The sequence below is a fragment of the Schistocerca serialis genome, chromosome 7, assembly GCF_023864345.2.
Source record: "Schistocerca serialis cubense isolate TAMUIC-IGC-003099 chromosome 7, iqSchSeri2.2, whole genome shotgun sequence".
Classification (NCBI taxonomy): Eukaryota; Metazoa; Arthropoda; class Insecta; order Orthoptera; family Acrididae; genus Schistocerca; species Schistocerca serialis.
The window spans coordinates 420,793,196-420,815,149 of NC_064644.1; the positions used below are offsets into that span (position 1 = coordinate 420,793,196).

Genomic DNA, 21,954 nt, shown 5'->3' on the forward strand with positions numbered 1-21,954 from the left:
GCTTCAGAATTGTTCCAGAGATTCGACAGGCAGTAGACCGCTCCATTTGCACCATTAACAGAACAGGCTCTGCTAACGGTATACTACGCCTTCCACATCGCTGGCAACGGGTTCTACACAACGCTGGTGACTACTTTGAAGGACAGTAACAGGTGCAAACATGTAACTCTTTTGTATCGGCTGTGAATAAATAGTTGCCACTATTTAAGTTCCAACCCACGTATAATGTGCACCATTCACAAATACATTTTTTTTTGCACCACTCCATTGTTGTTTCACAATTGCGTGCCCATGTCTGTCCCTTCATTATTGCTTCAGCTAACAGCGATAAAGTGTGTTGTCATATGTTCAAGTGAGAGACAATAACATAAAATCAACAGCGAGTTAGGTGAGAAAAAATTTGCGATCCGTGCAAGAAAATGAAACAGATTATGAACTAGCAGCACAATCCTACAGTTAGGCAGCTGTCTAGAGATAATTAGCAATCCAACAAGCAGGTGGCTGGGATCTGACGCAACAGCGCTGTTTCACGCTTCGAGAGGGTCATTACTGTGGGGTAACACCTGTCCGTGGCTACAACGTGATATAATGAACATTTATTACATTACTGATTGATGAAACAGTGCTTTAGCTCATATTATGTCAGTTTATTTTATCGTTGTGTAATTAAACTAAGATTAAATTGTGATTTTGCTCATACATATTTACGTTGGTGACTTAAAGAGAGCCATTCTTTACAAGTGTACAAAGTGTTATCAAAAATGCACGCCCGCTCGATGGTTAACAGCGCCAAACAAAAGTAGCTTCCTTCTCAACATCAGAAACACAGCAGAAAGGGCCTGTTCGACTTTACTATACTAACGAGGAGAACACGGTAAGTGCCATAACCCGATTTCCCAGATACTTGCCGGCCGCAGTGGTCTCGCGGTTCTAGGCGCGCAGTCCGGAACCGTGCGACTGCTACGGTCGCAGGTTCGAATCCTGCCTCGGGCATGGATGTGTGTGATGTCCTTAGGTTAGTTAGGTTTAAGTAGTTCTAAGTTCTAGGGGACTGATGACCACAGCAGTTGAGTCCCATAGTGCTCAGAGCCCTTTGAACCCCCCCCCCCCCCCCCCAGCCCCCAGACACTTCGGTTAGTGGAAGACGGTTCGAAATAAGCGAACACTTGTCTCGGCTTATCCGTAGATGATCGCTCCTGAAAAAACAACAGCTAATGTTTTCGAGGTATTTTCCAGGAAATGTATGTGACTTTTAACGCATGCTGTTCTCGGACGACATGGTGACAGTGGATTTTTTAATTTTGCACCCCGTTTCGAACTTTTATTTTTATTTTTTTATTTTTATACTCGTCTGTGTAGAAGGATATTACACGAATGTTTTCCAGTATATATTGATAGAACGTTGTCCTTATTCGTCTACTAATAGTACATCAGATGAATGAATTGAAACAAATGAAAAAATCATTTAACATTGTCTTCGGTAGAATTCCTGTAGTGTATCTTGATTCACAGTCAACTGCAAGCGCCAGTTTAATGGAAAGTGATCCGCTACCCGTGGTTTGCCGCGAGTTTACTGGCAATGCGTGAAATCATCAGCAATGTTGTCCGCCTCCGTAGCGTTACCGCCTACCACGCAGGAGGCCCGGGTTCGATTTCCGGCAGGGGACTAGGTGTTGTGTGTCCCTCATCATCATTTTCATCATCATTGACTCGCAAGTCGCCAATGTGGCGTCACCTAAGAAGGACTTGCAATACGGCGGCCGAACTCCCCCGAATGGGGCCTCCCGGCCAACAATGCCATACGATCATTTCCATCATCAGCAATGTTAATGACGTGTCTTTCCCGACTGAGATTCATGCGAAGATGTATCACTGTGGCAAAACTGTCTTCGTGCGATACTCGTGATGTTCGAGTATGTGTTTCGAATGTTTCTACGATAGGTTTCATCTAAGAGAATGCACCAAATCTTTCGAAGTATAAACATATGAATAAAATATTAAGAGTTATACTACAAACGCATACATTATATAATAAATGTGTGACACTTACAGTGGAAACCAGCTGTAATTTTGCAGTTACTGTACCACTTTGTATCCTCTAACTTGATAAGAAACATCCATGTAGTAAACTTATTTGGACACGGGTAGATAAGTGAAAACAATAAAATAAAATAAAATAATTAAAAACATTAGTCGGATTTCGAACACAGAGCGCAAAATTAAAAAGCCCCGGAGCGAACCGCCAAGTTACCATTTTGTCTGATGACATCACACCGTAAAAGGCAAGTAAAGTACCTCGAAAATGCCTCTAAATCTTAGATCGTCGTTTCTTCAAAAACATTTGAGTATCTACGGATAAGTCGAGACACGAGGTCGCTTGCTGTGACTCCTCCTCCACTAGCCGTGTTCTCTTCCCTCGTAAAAAGGCGAAGAGTAATGGTGCTCTCAAACGTTCAATAATATTGTCAAACCTTCTAGATACCGATGTCCGAGGGCGCATATTGACGTATTGTCAATACCAAAAATACTGACGAGGAGTACTGATGACCCTCAAATTACATATACAGGGTGTTTCAAAAATGACCGGTATATTTGAAACGGCAATAAAAACTAAACGAGCAGCGATAGAAATACACCGTTTGTTGCAATATGCTTGGGACAACAGTACATTTTCAGGCAGACAAACTTTCGAAATTACAGTAGTTACAATTTTCAACAACAGATGGCGCTGTGGTCTGGGAAACTCTATAGTACGATATTTTCCACATATCCACCATGCGTAGCAATAATATGGCGTAGTCTCTGAATGAAATTACCCGAAACCTTTCACAACGTGTCTGGCGGAATGGCTTCACATGCAGATGAGATGTACTGCTTCAGCTGTTCAATTGTTTCTGGATTCTGGCGGTACACCTGGTCTTTCAAGTGTCCCCACAGAAAGAAGTCACAGGGGTTCATGTCTGGCGAATAGGGAGGCCGATCCACGCCGCCTCCTGTATGTTTCGGATAGCCCAAAGCAATCACACGATCATCGAAATATTCATTCAGGAAATTAAAGACGTCGGCCGTGCGATGTGGCCGGGCACCATCTTGCATAAACCACGAGGTGTTCGCAGTGTCGTCTAAGGCAGTTTGTACCGCCACAAATTCACGAAGAATGTCCAGATAGCGTAATGCAGTAATCGTTTCGGATCTGAAAAATGGGTCAATGATTCCTTTGGAAGAAATGGCGGCCCAGACCAGTACTTTTTGAGGATGCAGGGACGATGGGACTGCAACATGGGGCTTTTCGGTTCCCCATATGCGCCAGTTCTGTTTATTGACGAAGCCGTCCAGGTAAAAATAAGCTTCGTCAGTAAACCAAATGCTGCCCACATGCATATCGCCGTCATCAATCCTGTGCACTATATCGTTAGCGAATGTCTCTCGTGCAGCAATGGTAGCGACACTGAGGGGTTGCCGCATTTGAATTTTGTATGGATAGAGGTGTAAACTCTGGCGCATGAGACGATACGTGGACGTTGGCGTCAATTGGACCGCAGCTGCAACACGGCGAACGAAAACCCGAGGCCCCTGTTGGATCACCTGCTGCACTAGCTGCGCGTTGCCCTCTGTGGTTGCCGTACGCGGTCGCCCTACCTTTCCAGCACATTCATCCGTCACGTTCCCAGTCCGTTGAAATTTTTCAAACAGATCCTTTATTGTATCGCTTTTCGGTCCTCTGGTTACATTAAACCTCCGTTGAAAACTTCGTCTTGTTGCAACAACACTGTGTTCTAGGCGGTGGAATTCCAACACCAGAAAAATCCTCTGTTCTAAGGAATAAACCATGTTGTCTACAGCACACTTGCACGTTGTGAACAGCACACGCTTACAGCAGAAAGACGACGTACAGAATGGCGCACCCACAGACTGCGTTGTCTTCTATATCTTTCACATCACTTGCAGCGCCATCTGTTGTTGAAAATTGTAACTACTGTAATTTCGAAAGTTTGTCTGCCTGAAAATGTACTGTTGTCCCAAGCATATTGCAACAAACGGTGTATTTCTATCGCTGCTCGTTTAGTTTTTATTGCCGTTTCAAATATACCGGTCATTTTTGAAACACCCTGTATGTCTATACACACTGAATGTCTGAGGTCAAGTACTGGCGGCTTGACAATACTCTTCATTCAACTGTTGACAGAGCGTCATGAACCAGCCATGCGGCATCAGTGTGCATTGTTTACGTTTTCAATACGCCTTTGTGCATATCATACCTCGTATTCAATTTTTCGAGTAGTCTTTTAACACAAAACAATTTTAATAGGGCTACGCAAGGGAAAGCATAATATAGCACTATAGGATGGTCAACGGTTTTCCTATGACACTGCTTACTTAATTAATCTGATAATATGGTAAAGGTTGGTGAGTTACATAGCAGTTTGAAAAAACTCTTCCATTTCGAAAAGTACCTTATATAATTGTAATGACCAGTAAGATGTCTACGAAACGCATGTCAATTTCATGGGGTTTTCACAGGTGACTTGGGCTCATCTTGGAGCAACATACAGGCTTTATTTCAGCACACTGGGATCACGAGAAAAAAAAAGAAAAAACGATACCGTAATTTAAAGTTTTAGCAGTCTGCTTAGTTAGTTGTTCGGGTATTTACATTAGTGATGACGTGGTACACCAAAGAAACAATAGATGGTGCTATCAGCTTTTTCTACCTCAGTAACAGAAGTATTTCTGGAAGTTTACGTCAGTGATAGAATTAAGCGCCGCAGTCTTATTTTTACGAATACAGACTAACATTGCATTTGCTTGGCTAGTATATACGGAGTTATTGATTTCGCTTTGTGTATTAAAAGTTTAATGAAATGTCTTACCTTCTTTCGATACCGTAGTTTCATTTACAGGGTGATTATAAAGAAAGTTAAACTTTCAAAACGCTGCAGAAATAACAGCACTGGTCAGACTGACGTCAAATTGCAACAGAGTAATATCGGAGAAGGGGGAAAACGTATGGCAGAAGAAAAAAATAGTGTGAAAATTGATCAATAGATGGCGTTGTATGTGTCAGAATACGTAAATGAAAACACCCGTCATGCCCCGACCCACTGAAGTTGATATAAACACGCTGGGTGCACGACTTTTACTTCTTTCGCGTCTGCGACGTTCGCCATGACTGTCTCAATGCAGGATCGCGCTCTGCCTGTAAAACTATATTACAAGAATGATGACTGTGCACACGTCGTTCTGCAGAAGTTCCGAACACTGAAGGGCTTCAAAAATGGCGTTGGACCGATGACTGCCGTGGGTCTGGAGAAAATGATTCGGAAATTCGAAAAGACGGATTCTTTTGGTGTGCAACCTGGTAGAGGTAAGAAACGAATTGATTCGACGTCAGTGGAAGCAGTGGCCATATAAATGCAGGAGGAGACGAGTGGCGGTGTGCAAACGTGTAGTGCACGGAGAATTCCCCGAACATTGGACGTACCCGTGAGCACGGTGCGTAAAATCATACAAAACATCCTTCTTTGCTATCCATTCAAAATTACACATGTGCACGAGTTGCTTCCTGTTAACCTGCTAGCAAGAGAGACATTCGCTTTAAAATTTCTTGCTCGCATGGAAGTGGACAGTGATTGCCCGTGGAAGATTTTGTGGACAGACGTAGCACACTTCCATCTGACAGGTTATGTCAATACACAGAATTGTCGAATATTGGCAACGGAAAATCCACTTGCATATCAACCAGTACCACTTCATCCTGAAAAGGTCACTTTTTGGTGCGGGCTTATGACATCATTTATCGTAGGGCCATATTATTTCGAAGAGAGAGGTGCTTCTGGTCCTGCGTGTGTGTGTGTGTGTGTGTGTGTGTGTGTGTGTGTGTGTGTGTAGTGAGTGAAGTGTTATGAAAAAATGTGTGTATAGTGTGTGCAGTGACTGATAGTGAGATATGAGTGAACTGTGTGGCATTACATTATTAAATAAGTTATTTGTAAAAAAAAAGTATTCTATACCAGGAGGAAATCTAATGATTGTCTCTCACTAGAAGCCTGTAAATATATGTGTATACAAATCAGCTTATTTTAAATTGGTCTAAACCAGTAAATACTTTGACATGTACTAACTATATCCTTGTAAAAAGAGATCTACGTATGAATAAATCTACTTCTACTTCTATTGGTAAGCGCTATGAATGTCTTTTGCGCAACCACGTTATTCCAGCTCTCCAACAGCGTGGATGGGATCATTTTTATGCAAGATGGCGCACCTCGGCAAATTGCAAATCCAGTTAAGCAGCTGCTGAAGGGTCATTTCGGAAATGCTAGAATTATCAGCCGCCATTTCCCTACAGCCTGGCCGTCCCGATCACCTGATCTTAATCCGTGTGACTTCTTCTGTGGGGCTATCTGAAAGATGTTGTGTTCGGTGTTGCGATTGCAAACCCAGCTGCATTGAAGGGACGCACTGCGCAACACATTCTAAACGTGACCCCGGAAACACTTCGATCAGTTGTGGAGCATGCTGTCTCTCGATTTCAACTTGTCGCAGAAAACGGTGGACAACTTACTGAACGTATTTTGCGCCAGTCACAAGGAAATTAATAACCTGATTTTATTTTGATTGATGCTTTTCATGCGATTTTTGGCCTCAGGACAATTAAAAACTGATTTTTCCCATCCGATGTGATATGACCTTGCCGAGGTGGATGGGCTTACGTAAATAACAGTATCACACCTGTACACCCATGCACACTGAGTATCACAGTATTTTAACGTCAAACGTACACCTTAGGCATTGTTGTATGATTCATTTGTCATTTGTAGTCGACCACTATTAAATTATGATGCTTACAGCGCCATCTATTGCTAAATTTTGTAACTATTTATTTTTCTTCTGCCGTACGTTTTACCCCCTTCTCCGATAATATTCCGTTGCAATTTGACGTCATTCTGACCAGTGGTGTTATTTCTACAGCAGTTTGAAAGTTCAACTTTAATTATAATCACCCTGTATATTTGACTTCTTGGCTAGCAAAGTGAGCCTATAAGAGTTCGGTTTTTGACCAACTGAGATACGGAACCCTGTTAAGCGATCTATGCAAAGGTAGGTTTTTAACTTCCGTTCGGACACACGGGCGTATAGTTAGTAGTCAATATAAATATCGATACACACAGAAAGGCAAAAATATACTGCGAAGAAATAAAAGTGCTGACTAATAGGAACATTTCAAGATTTAGTAGATGCTATACGCAGACTGAAAGGATGCTTACCGAAAATCCATGTCTTCGACGTTTATAGAGTTGATATCGACTACGTAAATGCTGAATTCCACACTGACAGGTTGGCCTTTGCGAGAAGGCGGACGGATCTCTGAAACAGACGAACAAAGTTCTCCTTGAGAAAACTTGTGAGCATATCAAATTCTGTATGCTATTCATATCAATCAAGCTGGGGAATTTGTAATCATATTGTGGGGCGGCGGGTGGAATTAATTGTTGTTTAAATATAAATAGAATGTTATGTAGAAAAGATGCATTTCTCTGCCGATGCACCAATTGTGGGCGGCTGGTGGAATTAATTGTTATATAAATGTTTCTATTATTTATGTTGTCTTTTGCCGTTCTCAACACTGACTCTCTAACTACAATATTGGCAACCAGAAAGTGATTAGAAAAACGTTAAGCCTGTAATTAGAATTCCTAGTGCCCATTTCATCTGAGAAACACACTTATAGCTACAGCTTATAGCTCTGAGGAATTAGATTGTCTGGGATTCATAATCAAAAACGATCCTGTAAAAACGTTCGCTATATTCTGAAAGTCACAGATCAAAAAAAAAAAAAAAAAAGAATCCACACAACCCAACTACCAGAGCAGTTCAGAGTCTAATGCGCTGATGCAACTATAACTGTCCAAATTAAATGTTTAAGTGAATGCTCGCCACAATTTGATGATAATGTTCAATAAACGCCACGCTAAATAATGGTAGAATGTCTGTCCCGCGGCGGCACGTGAAAATACGACATACGCAAACTGAAGATAGATCATTAAAGTCATCCCAGAATTAACACTTCACTCGAAAATGATTTCATGGTTACGCGTATCCCGAGTAACTTAATATGGCATCCGAGGCTATTTATAGCAATGATACCGACGCGACGCGACTCCCGACACAGATGGTGTGCTATTCAGCGTCTGGAGAGAACTGGGGCCTTCTCTCTCGCGCAGCGTTCTTATATATAAAGCCGCGGTGCGGACGGCTAAGGGAACGCCTGATCAAGTCGGCTCTCCCGACTAGCCGCTGGGAGATCAGAACCTGATTTTATTTTGATTGATGCTTTTCATGCGATTTTTGGCCTCAGGACAATTAAAAACTGATTTTTCCCATCCGATGTGATATGACCTTGCCGGGGTGGATGAGCTTACGTAAATAACAGTATCACACCTGTACACCCATGCACACTGAGTATTACAGTATCCACCACTTTAAGTTATTGAATAAATCATTGCTTCCTTTGCTGATGGCCTATGAATCTCTCAATTTAAATGCGCAATCAGCACACAGGTAAGTAATCATAATAACAGTCTGACGTGGCTAAGTAAAATATTTTGGGCGAGAGAATTAGTTTAATTACACTACACGCAGTAGACGAGCTCTGAACTTGCCCTTTGGAGATACGCTATCGCTATAGTTTTATAGTTACTCAATTGAAACTTCTCACATCTTTATGATTATAGCGGATCTCCCTTCTACTTAAATTTAAACATCCTAGCCTTATTTATGCGCCTACTTTATCTATCTTGCTTCCTTAATTTCTAAGACAAAAACCAGAAAATCATGAATTTCAACTAAAATTTTAATTTGTGAGATCCAAAATAATGTTTCTACTAAATTATTATGAAAAAGGAATCTAAATATAAATTTTTAAGTTTCTAGCTCTTTTCTGTTGCGTCAATGATTTTTACAGAAAAACGTCCAAATTTCGAAAATGGTTAAAGTTGTTGAACTGGTATTCAACGCATATTGATTTAGTATTACTCCTGACATGCTAGAAACGTTTCAGGTTATTTACTTGATTTTTAAAGTATTGCGCAGCATTTATGACGTCAGAGCTAGTTACAGCGGACTAGGCTGGCACACAATGGAAAGACTGATGAGAATTTTATAAGGCGTGAGTAGACTGCTTCCCTACAATATCTAAAGCAGGACCTCGTGATGGGTAAGGATTTGCATTTCTGGCCTCCTTGAACCTCGACTGACCATCACTGCCTGTCGAGAGAGCTTAGGTGTGACGCCTAGACTTCGTGTAGTCTTTTCAGGTTTTCACAATCTTTGAATAAAAATCAGCAGTAATGGCGACCGAAGACTTCCAGTATAAGCAGTCAACCTCATTATGCCAAGGGCGTTGTCAAAAACGGCGGAGGAGCAAGCAGGGTATTAGGACAACTTCTCGTCCTTGGAGCAGGAAGGAACAGAATTACAGGAGAATGTGGGCTTGGGAGAAGGAATGAGAAAGGACCTAGACTAATTGAGTTGTGCAATAAATTTAGGTTTGTAATAGCGAGTACTTTGCTCAAAAATTACAAGAGGAGAAGGTATACTTAGAAATGGCCTGTATATACGGGAAGCTTCCATCTGGATTACAAAATGACGAGACAGAGATTCCGAAATCAGATATTCGATTGTAAGGCGTATGCAGGAGAAGATACACAATTTAGTAAAGATGAAAAACAGACTGTAGTTTAAGAGAGAGTCCGCAAGAATTACTGTGGAACAAAGTACGACACCGAGGAACTGAGGCATGCTGAGATGCATTTCAAATTTCCTATATCAGTAGATACTCCGACAACGAATACCACAGAAGGCAGATCAGTTTATGATGAATGGACATCGCTAAAAATGGCAATCACGGAAGTTGGACCAAAAAACAGAGTATCTAGGTAAGAGGTAATAAATCTTGGCAAGCAGAAGAAATGCTTTAACTGATAGTCAAAATGATGAGGCACAAAAATGTTCAGGGGAAAACAACAATACAGCAACACAAACCACTTAAATGAAATAGGAAATGGAGAAAGACAATGCGAAATGGTTGCTGGAAAAATGTGAAGAAGCCGGAAAGGAAGTACTCATTCAATATGTAGAAAAGTTACAACAACCTTAGGTGAATTTAAAAGCATGGAAGTGAACATTAAGAGGGCAACGGGAATTCCCCTGTTAAGCGGACGGGAGAGAGCGGATTGGGGGAAAGAGTACACTGAAGTCCCCTACGGGGGGGAAAGGGGGGAGGGGGGGGGGGAGGAAGAAGGGGGTTGGAACAGTTCGATGATGTGATAGAAGAAATGGGAATCAATATGGAAGACATAGGAGATCCATTATCAGAGTTAGAATTCAATAAAGCTTTGGAAGACTTGCGATTAAATATGGCAGAAGGTATAGATAATATCCCTCCAAAATTACGATTGTGCAACTTGGTGTGTGGAATCTATGAGAATGGAGACATACAATCAGGCGTTTGGAAAAATATCATCTATACTATCCCAAAGATAGTAAGTGCAGATGAAAACCGTCCGAACAGGCTTGAAGGCCCAACGGTACCGACCGGCCGCCGTGACATCCTCACCCCTTAGGTGTCACCGCATGCAGATATGGAGCGACATGTGGTCAGCACACTGCTCTCTCGTCCATTGTCAGTTTTCCTGACCGGTTCCGCTACTTCTCAGTCAAGTAGATCCTCAACTGGCCTCACAAGAGCTGAATGCATCCCCTTTGCCAAAGGCTCTCGGCAGACCCGGTCAGTGACCCATCCAAGTGCTAGCCAAGCCCGACAGACCTTAAACTTCGGTGATCTGACGGGAGCCCGTGTTACCACTGCGGCAAAGCCGTAGCCAGTGCAGGATCGGTGCGAAAAATATCGCACAGTCGCTTAACTCTTCACACAGCCACGTCGCTAACACTAATAATTTCCAGAGGAATGATACAGAAAATTGAGGAGTTGTTAGATGACGATCAGTTGGGCTTTCGGAAAGGCAAATGCACCAGAGAGGCAGTCCCGGCGTTGAGCTTAATGATGGAAGCAAAACTTAAGATAAACCGAGACACGTTCATTGCATTTGTCGACTTAGAAAAAGAGATGGACAGTGTAAAATGTGCAAAATACTCCAAATTCTGAGAAAAGTGGTAAGTTATGGAGAAAAATAGGTAATATACAATACCAAATGAAAACTGCTCCTATCGTTGCACAAAAATGGCGAATATAAGCTGGGTAGAATAAGGGATGTAAAACAAGGGAACTAGCTTTTCGACTAATCTGGCAGCTTCAAAAACATTTAAGTAAAAAGCAATGATACATCCTCGCTTTTTTACTTGTTGGGATTAGCACCCATGTCGTGTAATATAATGCATCGTGTCAAGTAAAATACAATACCAAATGAAAACTGCTCCTATCGTTGCACAAAAAGGACGAATATAACCTGGGTAGAATAAGGGATGTAAAACAAGGGAACTAGCTTTTCGACTCATCTGGCAGCTTCAAAAACATTAAAGTAAAAAGCAATGATACATCCTCGCTTTTTTACTTGTTGGGATTAGCACCCATGTCGCGTAATATAATGCGTCGTGCCAAGTAAAATAACGTCGATAAATGATGTCACATTATGTACACTGAAGATGGAGGGCTTAGAAAGGAAAGGAACTGATGATAACAGCTGCATCCACAGTTGCCGTCCATGTTCTCCGTGCTCGCTAATTTTAGATTCCCACTGGGTGTCGAACATAAGCGTGCATCTGCGCTGATGATTGTGGATTCACAGCAAATCGAGGCATATCAGTTATATGAATGGGTAGTGTCTGTTCTTCCGGATATGAATCTTGCTGTCGCCTGGTACGTGAATGTACATAGCGCTACCTCGTTAGGTTGTGGTTCGAAACCCATTTCCTTATTTCCGAATTGTTAGGATTACAATCACGTTGTTCTAGTGATTAAAGCGATCGGAATGCATATTCACTCAAGCATGTAAATATCATCTGGAGACTGCAGATCGTCTTCAGACAACAAATAGGTATGACTCTTTTCCTCCGTTACACTTGAAACTAATGACTGATGCAATTATGTAATAACGGTAAGGGTTTCTATTAAAGCCTGTTCAGCGTTGAACGAATTCAATTCTAGCTTTGATAAAGGTAAAATAATGACCAGGTTTTAACAACAGTAAACTGAGTTTTCTTTAAAGTTTCCTAATATAGAGATCAGTTGCATTTTCCTTGAGATATCTCCGTTGTTGCTGTTTGTAGCGTTTGGCTGGACAACTGTCTCTTCGGTTTAGAGCAATATGGTGAATGACACAGAGGCACTCACCTTTGACGTAGTCCTCTGGCAGGACGACCCTCGGCTTGATAGTGTAGTTCTTCACACCACCCGTGCACCTCACACTGAAACAGTGCAAAAAACACAAAACTACAGTCTAATGCACAACACCATCCATTGCAGCCATAATCCAATACCGTCCTTATATATCGAAAATTTGACTAAAATACACCATTCGAAATTCTGAGGCTATCAACGGTACAATACAATAAGCGAAAGGTTATATACAACTTGTTCAGAAACCAAGACTGTAATTCAAGGACATGAAAGAGACGCAGTAATTGTGAAGGGAAGGAGAAGAGACTGTTTTTAATGTGTAATTCTTATTGATTTGTCCACTGAGCAAGCGTCGTTATAATAAAATTCTCAGGCTTTCAACAGCTGTCCCAATACTCGTAGGTCGGAGTAAAACTACTGACTGTCTGATGATTTCTAAAGAAAGGATTACATGGTGCAGCATCTTTCCAAAAATATAGCTATTTTCACACAGATAGGACAATATACGCATTTGGGGACATAAAGCAAAATAAGTAGTTTGTTGCACTTTTTGCGACTATTTGTGAGATTACTATATTTTGTACTTTTCCGCTTCTGTTCCACGCTTAAGCGCCCCCCCTCCACCACCCTCAATCCCCCATTTTTATCTGTGTTTTTAGTAGCTTAGACAGATTTTCTTTTCTTTTCTTGAACATGATTTATATTTTATTTAATCAGAATCCACAATGGTCAAGAAGTATGAAAATATAGTTTATGGAGATCGCCGGTAATTATCCATACCACCAGCAACAATGGACAACCAAAGCAAAAGTAGTCAGCCTCATCAACAATGGTCAACCTGCCGCTCAGAAACAAAAAAAATTTAAACAATGATGTTGCAACAGTTGAGACCTAAATCGGTTTGACCTGGCATAAATTTAATGGTTCCTATCTATCGACTGTGTATTTTCTTGTTGCCCTTGTTAATGTTTTACCAGAACGGATTTTTACAACAAAATCACGCCGAAGATTAAGAAGGAGAAGTTGTGTGCACTTTCACAAGAAATCAAGACTTAGTTTGTCGGAACTGATGGCATCATTCTGCGATGTGCCGTCTGTGATGTAAATTTTGCAATAGATGACAAGAATAAAGGAAATAGAGTAAACCAGCACATCCAGAACAAGAAATTTTTGAAGTACGTTGAACTTCGCAAGTCGAAACCTAAACAAACTACTCTGATACACGCCTTCATTTCAGGATCTGAAAAGCAGTGGTCATTGAATGAGTTTAGGGTGGATCTTGATATAGAATTAATCCAGTCAGGAATTCCAGTCCATAAGATAAACAATCCTGCACTCAAATCATACTCGCAAAGGTCAAAATCGTATGAGAGCTCTCTGAGAAAATGTGGCATACACCTACTTTATCGGAACGTTTTAGACAAAATGAAAGAGGCGGTCAGCAGTGGTTTTAGGTGAAACTACTGACGAGCTGGAAAGATATACTTTGAATACGTCGGTGTTTCCATTGTTTGGTGAATGGGTAAATGTTTCTAAAATGCACCAACTCAAGAAGACAGATGCCTGCACGATGTTTCCATTGTTTGGTGAATGGGTAAATGTTTCTAAAACGCATCAACTCAAGAAGACAGATGCCCGCACGGTAATGCAATCATTTAGCGACTCATGTATGAACCTGCGTCCAGGGGGCATACAATACGAAAAAGTCAGCCTTGTAGGAAGAATTACTGAAGGGTAAATAACTTAATTGCTACTCTGAAGAAGATTCTGATAAATGCTCACACCGAGCGAGGTGGCGCAGTGGTTAACACACTGCACTCGCATTCGGGAGGACGACGGTTCAAACCCGCATCTGGCCATTCTGATTTAATTTTCCCGTGATTTCCCAAAATCGCTTGAGGCGAATGCAGGGATGGTCCCTTTCAAAGGGCATGGCCAACTTCCTTCCCCAATCCGATGTGAACGATGACCTCGCTGTTTGGTCCCTCCCCCAAATCAACCAAGCAACCTAAATGCTCTCAGTCGTCAACTTCTACATCAAGAAATGGCAGGGCTCTACCTTCCACAGTTTCCTGTCATCACAAAGTGGGGCACGTGAATGTGCGAAGACTTAGATAAGTCAGTACTTCATATGTGCCCTAGACTCAATCGACGCAGCAGCCATTAAGGAAGCCCAACAATTAGTCAACAACAAAGACCTACAGTTGGGACTTTTTGCAGTGTATCGCTACAAGTATTTGCCTGATGCGACTTAGAAGTATGGAAAGGAGGAACAGTGGAAGAAGTTGTTGATGTTAGGAACATCCATGATGGATTTGTTAAAGACAAATTCGAATTAAATTTGCAGACAATCATATGTGGAAACCTTTGAAACTTTTACCGAACGTCCTTTCTGGCTGCTGAAAAGATATTCTCCATTGGTTTCTGTAGATGTCGAGCTAAGTTTCTTCATATGCAAGGAGCTATTTGGCTTAAAGTGCCAGCAACTTAGTGTCAAAAACATTGAATGATCTTTGTAATCCGGTATAACAGAACCCTGAAAATGGGACAAAGAAAGTTAATGTAGTTGGTTTAAACCAAATTAAGTAATTCCATCCACACTTTTTCTGCACATTTTTGAATTTATTTTTAGAACCTTTCCCCTCTTTTCCGACCATAATTTGCAACTTAAAATCCTTTCTCTAATTATAAGTTATTTGTGTGGGTCAATGGCCTGGTGCTTTTCACTATGTCACCACTTCGATGACTTGGGTGTCCCTAACATACACTAGTAATTCTACAGTAAAAGGCGACCTACTATTCAATGTGGAATCCGAACCATTTTTAACTGATGCTCCCACTGCTCTGCAAATAAGCATTTATCTTTGATTTTCATAGGTATCCAAACGATGCCTGCATCACTTACCAAATGCACACTCCTTATCTTGGTCAATATTATTACAATTTAATGTAAGCTCAGGTGCCTCTATTATAGTGGATCCCACGGCAAGGATGCAGGAAATGGACACAGAGGACTTTACTCACTTTCCTCAATAATTCCACAAGTGGAGCAATCAAACCACATAAAATAAAAACATGTCCACCAATAGTAACTGTGCTGGTGTAAGCCATTGCCAGCGCACCGGCCAGCAAAGAGGTTGTGAGAAGATCGATAATAGGCGCTGAAGCAAGTGCGTCTATCAGGAGAGAGGTCAAAGACAGACTCGCAAGTAACGCTCCGCCAACGCCCTCTCACCCGCAAGTATTTAGATCACCGCCGCGGACCGGAGGGTCCAGCCAGTCAGTCACAGTTCCACGCAGTCATTCAGTCAGCAGCTGAGTTATCAGTCGCAGCTCAGTCAGTCACAGACAGTCAGCCCAGTCACAGACACAGTCAGTCACAGTGTCTAGGTCAGAGTCAGTCAGTACCTAGTGACCAGAGTAGTGTACATAACAGGATTTGTACTTCACCTGCAGTGAGGCTAATGTGGACTATTATGGAAGAGCTTGTACAACAACAACTTGCTTAAAGATAAGTAGCTCTCTGTTTATGTTAATAAACAACCCTGTTAATACATGGGTGCAGCTGTGTTATAGAAAGAGGATACCAGCTACCAAACAACATCTTCTCCTTGCTTCCCGTGGTACAGGACTCTACAGTGGCAACGACGACACAAAAGTAACGACCATTCTGTCTTCGTACCATCCGTATAGCTATTCAGAAACAAGAAACTTCTGAGATGCACATGTTTAGCACACAAATTATGAATACACACTATGAAAATACCTAGTGCAGATAGTTATAACTAATCCTCGCTTAATGTGACTGCACTGAAATTCTGTATGTTACCTGCCCTAAGGTTTGAGGTAATTGTCATTAACGGAATGATGGGGCGTTACGGAGCTCCGAAACTTTGACACAAGGATTCAAATTCACATAAATTCGTTGGAGGATGATTGTTATATAGACACAGCGTAGTGTTTATTATAAACATGTTCCCGCATAGATATGATAAAAATTTGTCAGTATGGTCATGTGGTGTAAATCTAAGAAATGAGACTTGTTAATCTATGTAAATAAAAACGTAAATCTTCGTTTGTTCAGAATCGTTAATCTGCGAAGGCTCCTGATCGATTTCTTTGAAATTTTGTCACAATGTATTCTAATAGAGGCGTGTTTTTAAGTACCTAATTCTTTAATATATGATGTATAATATATGCATATGTAACTCAGTAATTTTTTGAAATGACATTTCCCTATTACTAAATTTATATATATTTATCTATTACATGCATTTAAAAAAATAGGTAAATAAAAACGCATGTATACCACTGTCAAAATTCCAAAGACTTTTGGAGATCTGCAATTAGCAACATCTACATTTTCTGTATAATTACAAACATAGATGTTCGTTTCTACAAAATCTCAAATCTCTGAAATTTCTTCATAGACTGCTTTGGAATTTTGACACAACGTTGCATACGAATATGGGCGTGTTTTAGGTGCGTAATTCTTATATGTATATTATTGGTTTATGATTAGAATACTACTATTGCCACTACAGAAATTGAATTCGTAATAACAATAAACAAGTCTCAAGGTCAGAGAAAGGGGAAGAGAACATGGACAGATGGTTCAAATGGTTCAAATGGCTCTGAGCACTATGCGACTTAACTTATGAAGTCATCAGTCGCCTACAACTTAGAGCTAATTAAACCTAACTAACCTAAGGACATCACACACATCCATGCCCGAGGCAGGACTCGAACCTGCGACGTAGCGGTCGCTCGGTTCCAGACTGTAGCGCCTAGAATCGCACGGCCATTCCGGCCGGCATGGACAGATGGATGGGAGGAAATGGACATAGGGAAAGACGGAGAAAGAAAGGAGAGGAGTGATGGACTCAGAGAGGGGGAAGGGGGAGAGAGAGGGAGCAGCAAGAGATCGACATAGAGAGGGAGAGAAGGACAGAAGATGAATAGAGAGAGGGGGAGGAGTGTTCGACAGGGAGAGGGGGAAGGAGGATGAGATGGATAAAGAAACGGGGAAGAGATGATGGACTGAGACAGGGGAAAAGGGGATTAAGACGTATATGCGGCTCCCATACATATTAGAAACGCCTGCATTCTCATTTCTTTCTTTTCCATTTAACCAGACTGAGACACAGCAAAGCGTGGCTGGGTACTGCTAGTCAGAAATAATACAATGTCAGTAAATCCCCGCCAAAGGTTCTTTAAAGAAGCGAACTCCCATGCATGAGAGGTCGTATCTAATATCTACGAAACTATGTGTTATACAGTGATATGACTTTGCAGGTACATTCAGTGTTTTATGTGGACACTGTAAGCAAAATCGTTTGCGAATAAAGTTAGCAGTAAAGAAGTAATGACTTAAAACGTCATCCATGATACTGCAGTTTTAGTACGCGAACTACGGAAATGTAATAGGTATGAAACTTTTTTCATTTCATCGTGTTGTGAAGCGTGTCAACTAGAAAAAGATTCGCAAATTTTGAAATTGTATGGATTAAGTTAGTTGGTAGTCGCTAAATGCTCTCATTCTCGTATACTGGACGAATATAGTTTGTTATACGTCTGTCATGAGGTACGCTGCCTCTAAGCATATATACAGTATATACTTGTAATAATTAAATTATTGTGTTAGACCTTTAACATAACGTTACAGATTTTAATGAGTAGATTATGCCAGCAGTTTAAATTTCTGAAGCCGGCCAGTAATTTTATGACATACTGAAAGTTGAAATTTTAGTTGCCCCTAGAAGCAAGCCATTTAGTAATATAAATGCAAAGCTAAACTTGTAATTTTTAACTGAAATGAGTAGAGATCGTGCAATGCGACGAATACAGAAAACGCTGAAGGTATAACCAAATATACACTGCCTTAATTCTAATCGCAATTCTCAACTGGAATAAGCCATTATCGTTTCAACAAGATGGATAACAGGCAGAACATGTTCCATATAGATCTTCGAATAGGATTGCATCGGTAAGAAAGTATAATACCACATTTGAGATCAGCAACGAGAGCGAAAGCTAATGGAAAAGAGACAGAATTGTTGGAAAGATTTTGGGAAACTGCGGTGCATCTATTAACATGATAGAGCGACCAATTTTACAGAAAAGCTCGAGAGTTTGGCCTCCTTGTCCAGTAGTTTTGATAGCAGACGTCGAACGAAGTGGGTGAAGGATACATCAATGGCACAGGGAATTCTTCCAGACAGGTTAAAATGTACAATTGTTAAACCACTCCACAAGAAAGGTGAATAAAGACAAACTTAAACAATTGTTGTCCAATTTCCTTACCGACATTTTTCCGAAATATTCGAAAAAGTAATATACTCAAAAGCAGTCGTACCCTTAAGTAGAAGCCCGCAGCTCGTGGTCGTGCGGTAGCGTTCTCGCTTCCCACACCCGGGTTCCCGGGTTCGATTCCCGGCGGGGTCAGGGATTTTCTCTGGGTGTTGTGTGATGTCCTTAGGTTAGTTAGGTTTAAGTAGTTCTAAGTTCTAGGGGACTGATGACCATAGATGTTAAGTCCCATAGTGCTCAGAGCCATTTGAACCTTAAGTAGAAACAATTTACTTTGCATATGACAGTTTGGATTCCACAAAGGTTGATCGACTGAGAGTACTATTTATACATTAACTCGTCAAATAGTCACAGTCCTAAATAATAATATATAGCCAGCTGGTATATTCTGTGGTGCTTCCAAGACGTTTGATTGTGTAGGTCACATTCCTCCCTCAGAAAAGCTAAAGTTTAATGAAGTTGGTGGTTTTATGCACAGCTTTTTTTGAATCACACATAAAAAACAGAATGCAAAAGGCTGTGCTGATTAAGTCAGACAATGTCGGCAAAAACAGAAAATCTTAGTGACTGGGGAAAGAAATCACTAACGGAGTCCCATAGGGTCCAATTTTGGGTCCACTCCAATTCCTTATCTATGTGAATGACCTTCATTCACATTCTAAAAGCAAAATTGGTATATTTTTTACAGACGATACTAGTGTTGTGATAAATCCCATAAGAGAAAAAAACAGAACGCTTGGTAAATGGTATTTTCCAACGCATTATTTAGTGGTTCTCTGAAAATGGACTCTCCCTAAATTTTGGATAAAAAACGACACTACATTCAGTCCTGTACAACAAATAGTCACACCAACAATTGATGTAGCACATTATAATGGGTCAGTAAGTAGGGCAGAATGCTCCAAATTTTTGGATGTACATATTGATGAAAATGTGAACTGGAAAAAGCGTATTACGGAGCACCTCAAACAATGAAGTTCTATTTTTGCTCTCCGTATAATTTCCAATCTTGGAAACAAACATATCAGCCTCCTGACATGTTACGCATATTCCCATTCAGTAACATCTTACGGAATAATTTTCTGGAGTAACTCATCACTTAGAAAGAAAGTATTGACTGCACAAGAGCGAGCAGTAAGAATAATGTGTGGTGTTCACCCACGGACGTCATGTAGGTACCTCTTCAAAGAGCTAGACATTTTAACTGCGGCGTCACAATACATATATTAGCCAATGAAATTCGTTATAAATAATTCTTCACAGTTTGAGAAGAACAATGATGTCCATACCTACAACAGTAGACGGAAAAATGACCTTTCTTACCTATTGTTAAACCTGTCAGTGGCTCAGAAACGAGTTCAATATGTAGCAACAAAATTTTTTGATCATTTGCCCAATAACACAAAATGTCTGACAGGCAGCGAAGCAAGTTTTAAATCTAATTTAAAATCATTTCTCCTGGACAGCTCCTTCTATTCAATTGACGAATTTCTGCTTAAAACCTAGTAGCCAATAAAAAAATTAAGTGTACTTGCATGAGCAGGACTAAAAATAATAATGTGTTCATTAATGTCAACACACATAGTTTAGATAAATGAATCGTTCAAGTAATCTACAGAACATTTATCTAAGTAACTAACTAACCCACTGTGACAGTAACTGCTCAGCATATACCATATGCAGTCGGCCGGGGTGGCCGAGCGGTTCTAGGCGCTACAGTCCGGAACCGCGCCACCGCTACGGTCGCAGGTTCGAATCCTGCCTTGGGCATGAATGTGTGTGATGTCCTTAGGTTAGTTAGGTTTAAGTAGTTCTAAGTTCTAGGGGACTGATGACCTCAGAAGTGAAGTCCCATAGTGCTCAGAGCCATTTGAGCCTTATACCATATGCAAACGATCAGAGAATGTGAATGGAAATCTTTGGAAAAGTACTAAATGAAATAATCCAAGATAATGATTAAAATAAAGTTTCTTCATAAAATTTTCCATCTTAAGGTGAAGTAAAAGTCGTGGTCAGAACGTAAATCTTTTTTACCACCGCCGATAGTACACTGCTGGCCATTAAAACTGCTGCACCACGAACATGACGTGCTATAGACGTGAAATTTAACCGGCAGGAAGAAGATGCTGTGATATGCAAATGATTAGCTTTTCAGAGCATTCACACAAGGTTGGCGCCGGTGGAGACCCCTACAACATGCTGACATGAGGAAAGTTTCCAACCGATTTCTCATACACAAACAACAGTTGACCGGCGTTGTCTGGTGAAACATTGTTGTGATGCCTCGTGTAAGTAGGAGAAATGCGTACCACCACGTTTCCGACTTTGGGATCTCCTGCTATCTGCCACGTTCAAACTTTAGGACCACTGTAAAATTGGTCTACTTGATCTACAAGACGTAAATTAGGATTAGGTACCACGAATTCTTTGTATCGACGAGACGCATTCATTGTACCTTCGAGTGCATTCGTGTGACCGATGTTGTGGAAACTGGAATATCTGCCTCTGATTCTACATGATCACTCTGCAATTCACAATTAAGTGTCTGGCAGAGGGTTCATCGTTTCACCTTCAAGCTATTTCTCTACCGTTCCATCCTCAAACGGCGCGTGGCAAAAACGAGCACTTAAATCTTTCTGTGCGAGCCCTGATTTCTATTATTTTATTGTGATGATTATTTCTCCCCACGTAGGTGGGTGCCAGAAAATATTTTCACAGTCAGAGAAGAAAGTTTGAAATTTCACGAGAAGATCCTGTCACAAGGAAAAACGCCTTTGTTTCAATGATTGCCACCCCAAGTCATGCATCCATGTCCGTGGCACTTCTCCCCTACTTCGAGATAGTAAAAAACGAGCTTTTGATGTCCTCCGGGCAGTCCCATCTGATGCGGATTCCACACCGCAAGTAAATACTCCAGTAGAGGGCCGACAAGCGTGGTGTAAGCAGTGTCTTTAGTAGCCCTGTTGCACTTTCTAAATGTTTTGCCAATAAATCACAGTCTTTGGTTTGCTTTCCCTACAGCATTATCTATGTGATCGTTCTAATTTGTCATCCGTAATCGTAATCCCTAAGTACTTAGCTGAATTCAGATTAGTGTGATTTATAGTATAACCGATATTCAGTGGATTTATTTTAGTATTCATGTTGATGACTTCACAGTTTGGGTTATTTAGAATGAATTGTCACTTTTTGCACCTTACAAATGGATATATGATTTTTCAATTGCTTTTGATCATCTGAAGACTTTGCAAGACGGTAAATGACATCAACTGCAAACAATCTAAGAG

General features: G+C 40.9%; 1 protein-coding gene across 6 annotated transcripts in view; it reads right to left on the reverse strand.

The window, feature by feature from the left end:
* Positions 1–21,954, reverse strand: part of LOC126412747 (glycine receptor subunit alpha-4) — a 589,024-nt gene that overhangs the window by 241,966 nt on the left and 325,104 nt on the right. For all 6 annotated transcript variants that reach the window (XM_050082488.1, XM_050082489.1, XM_050082492.1 and 3 more), the window contains exons 3-4: positions 12,353–12,426; positions 7,269–7,368 (exon numbers count right to left, since the gene is read on the reverse strand). In XM_050082488.1, the coding sequence (XP_049938445.1) occupies positions 7,269–7,368; positions 12,353–12,426 (174 nt within the window). The remainder of the gene's footprint in view (positions 1–7,268; positions 7,369–12,352; positions 12,427–21,954) is intronic.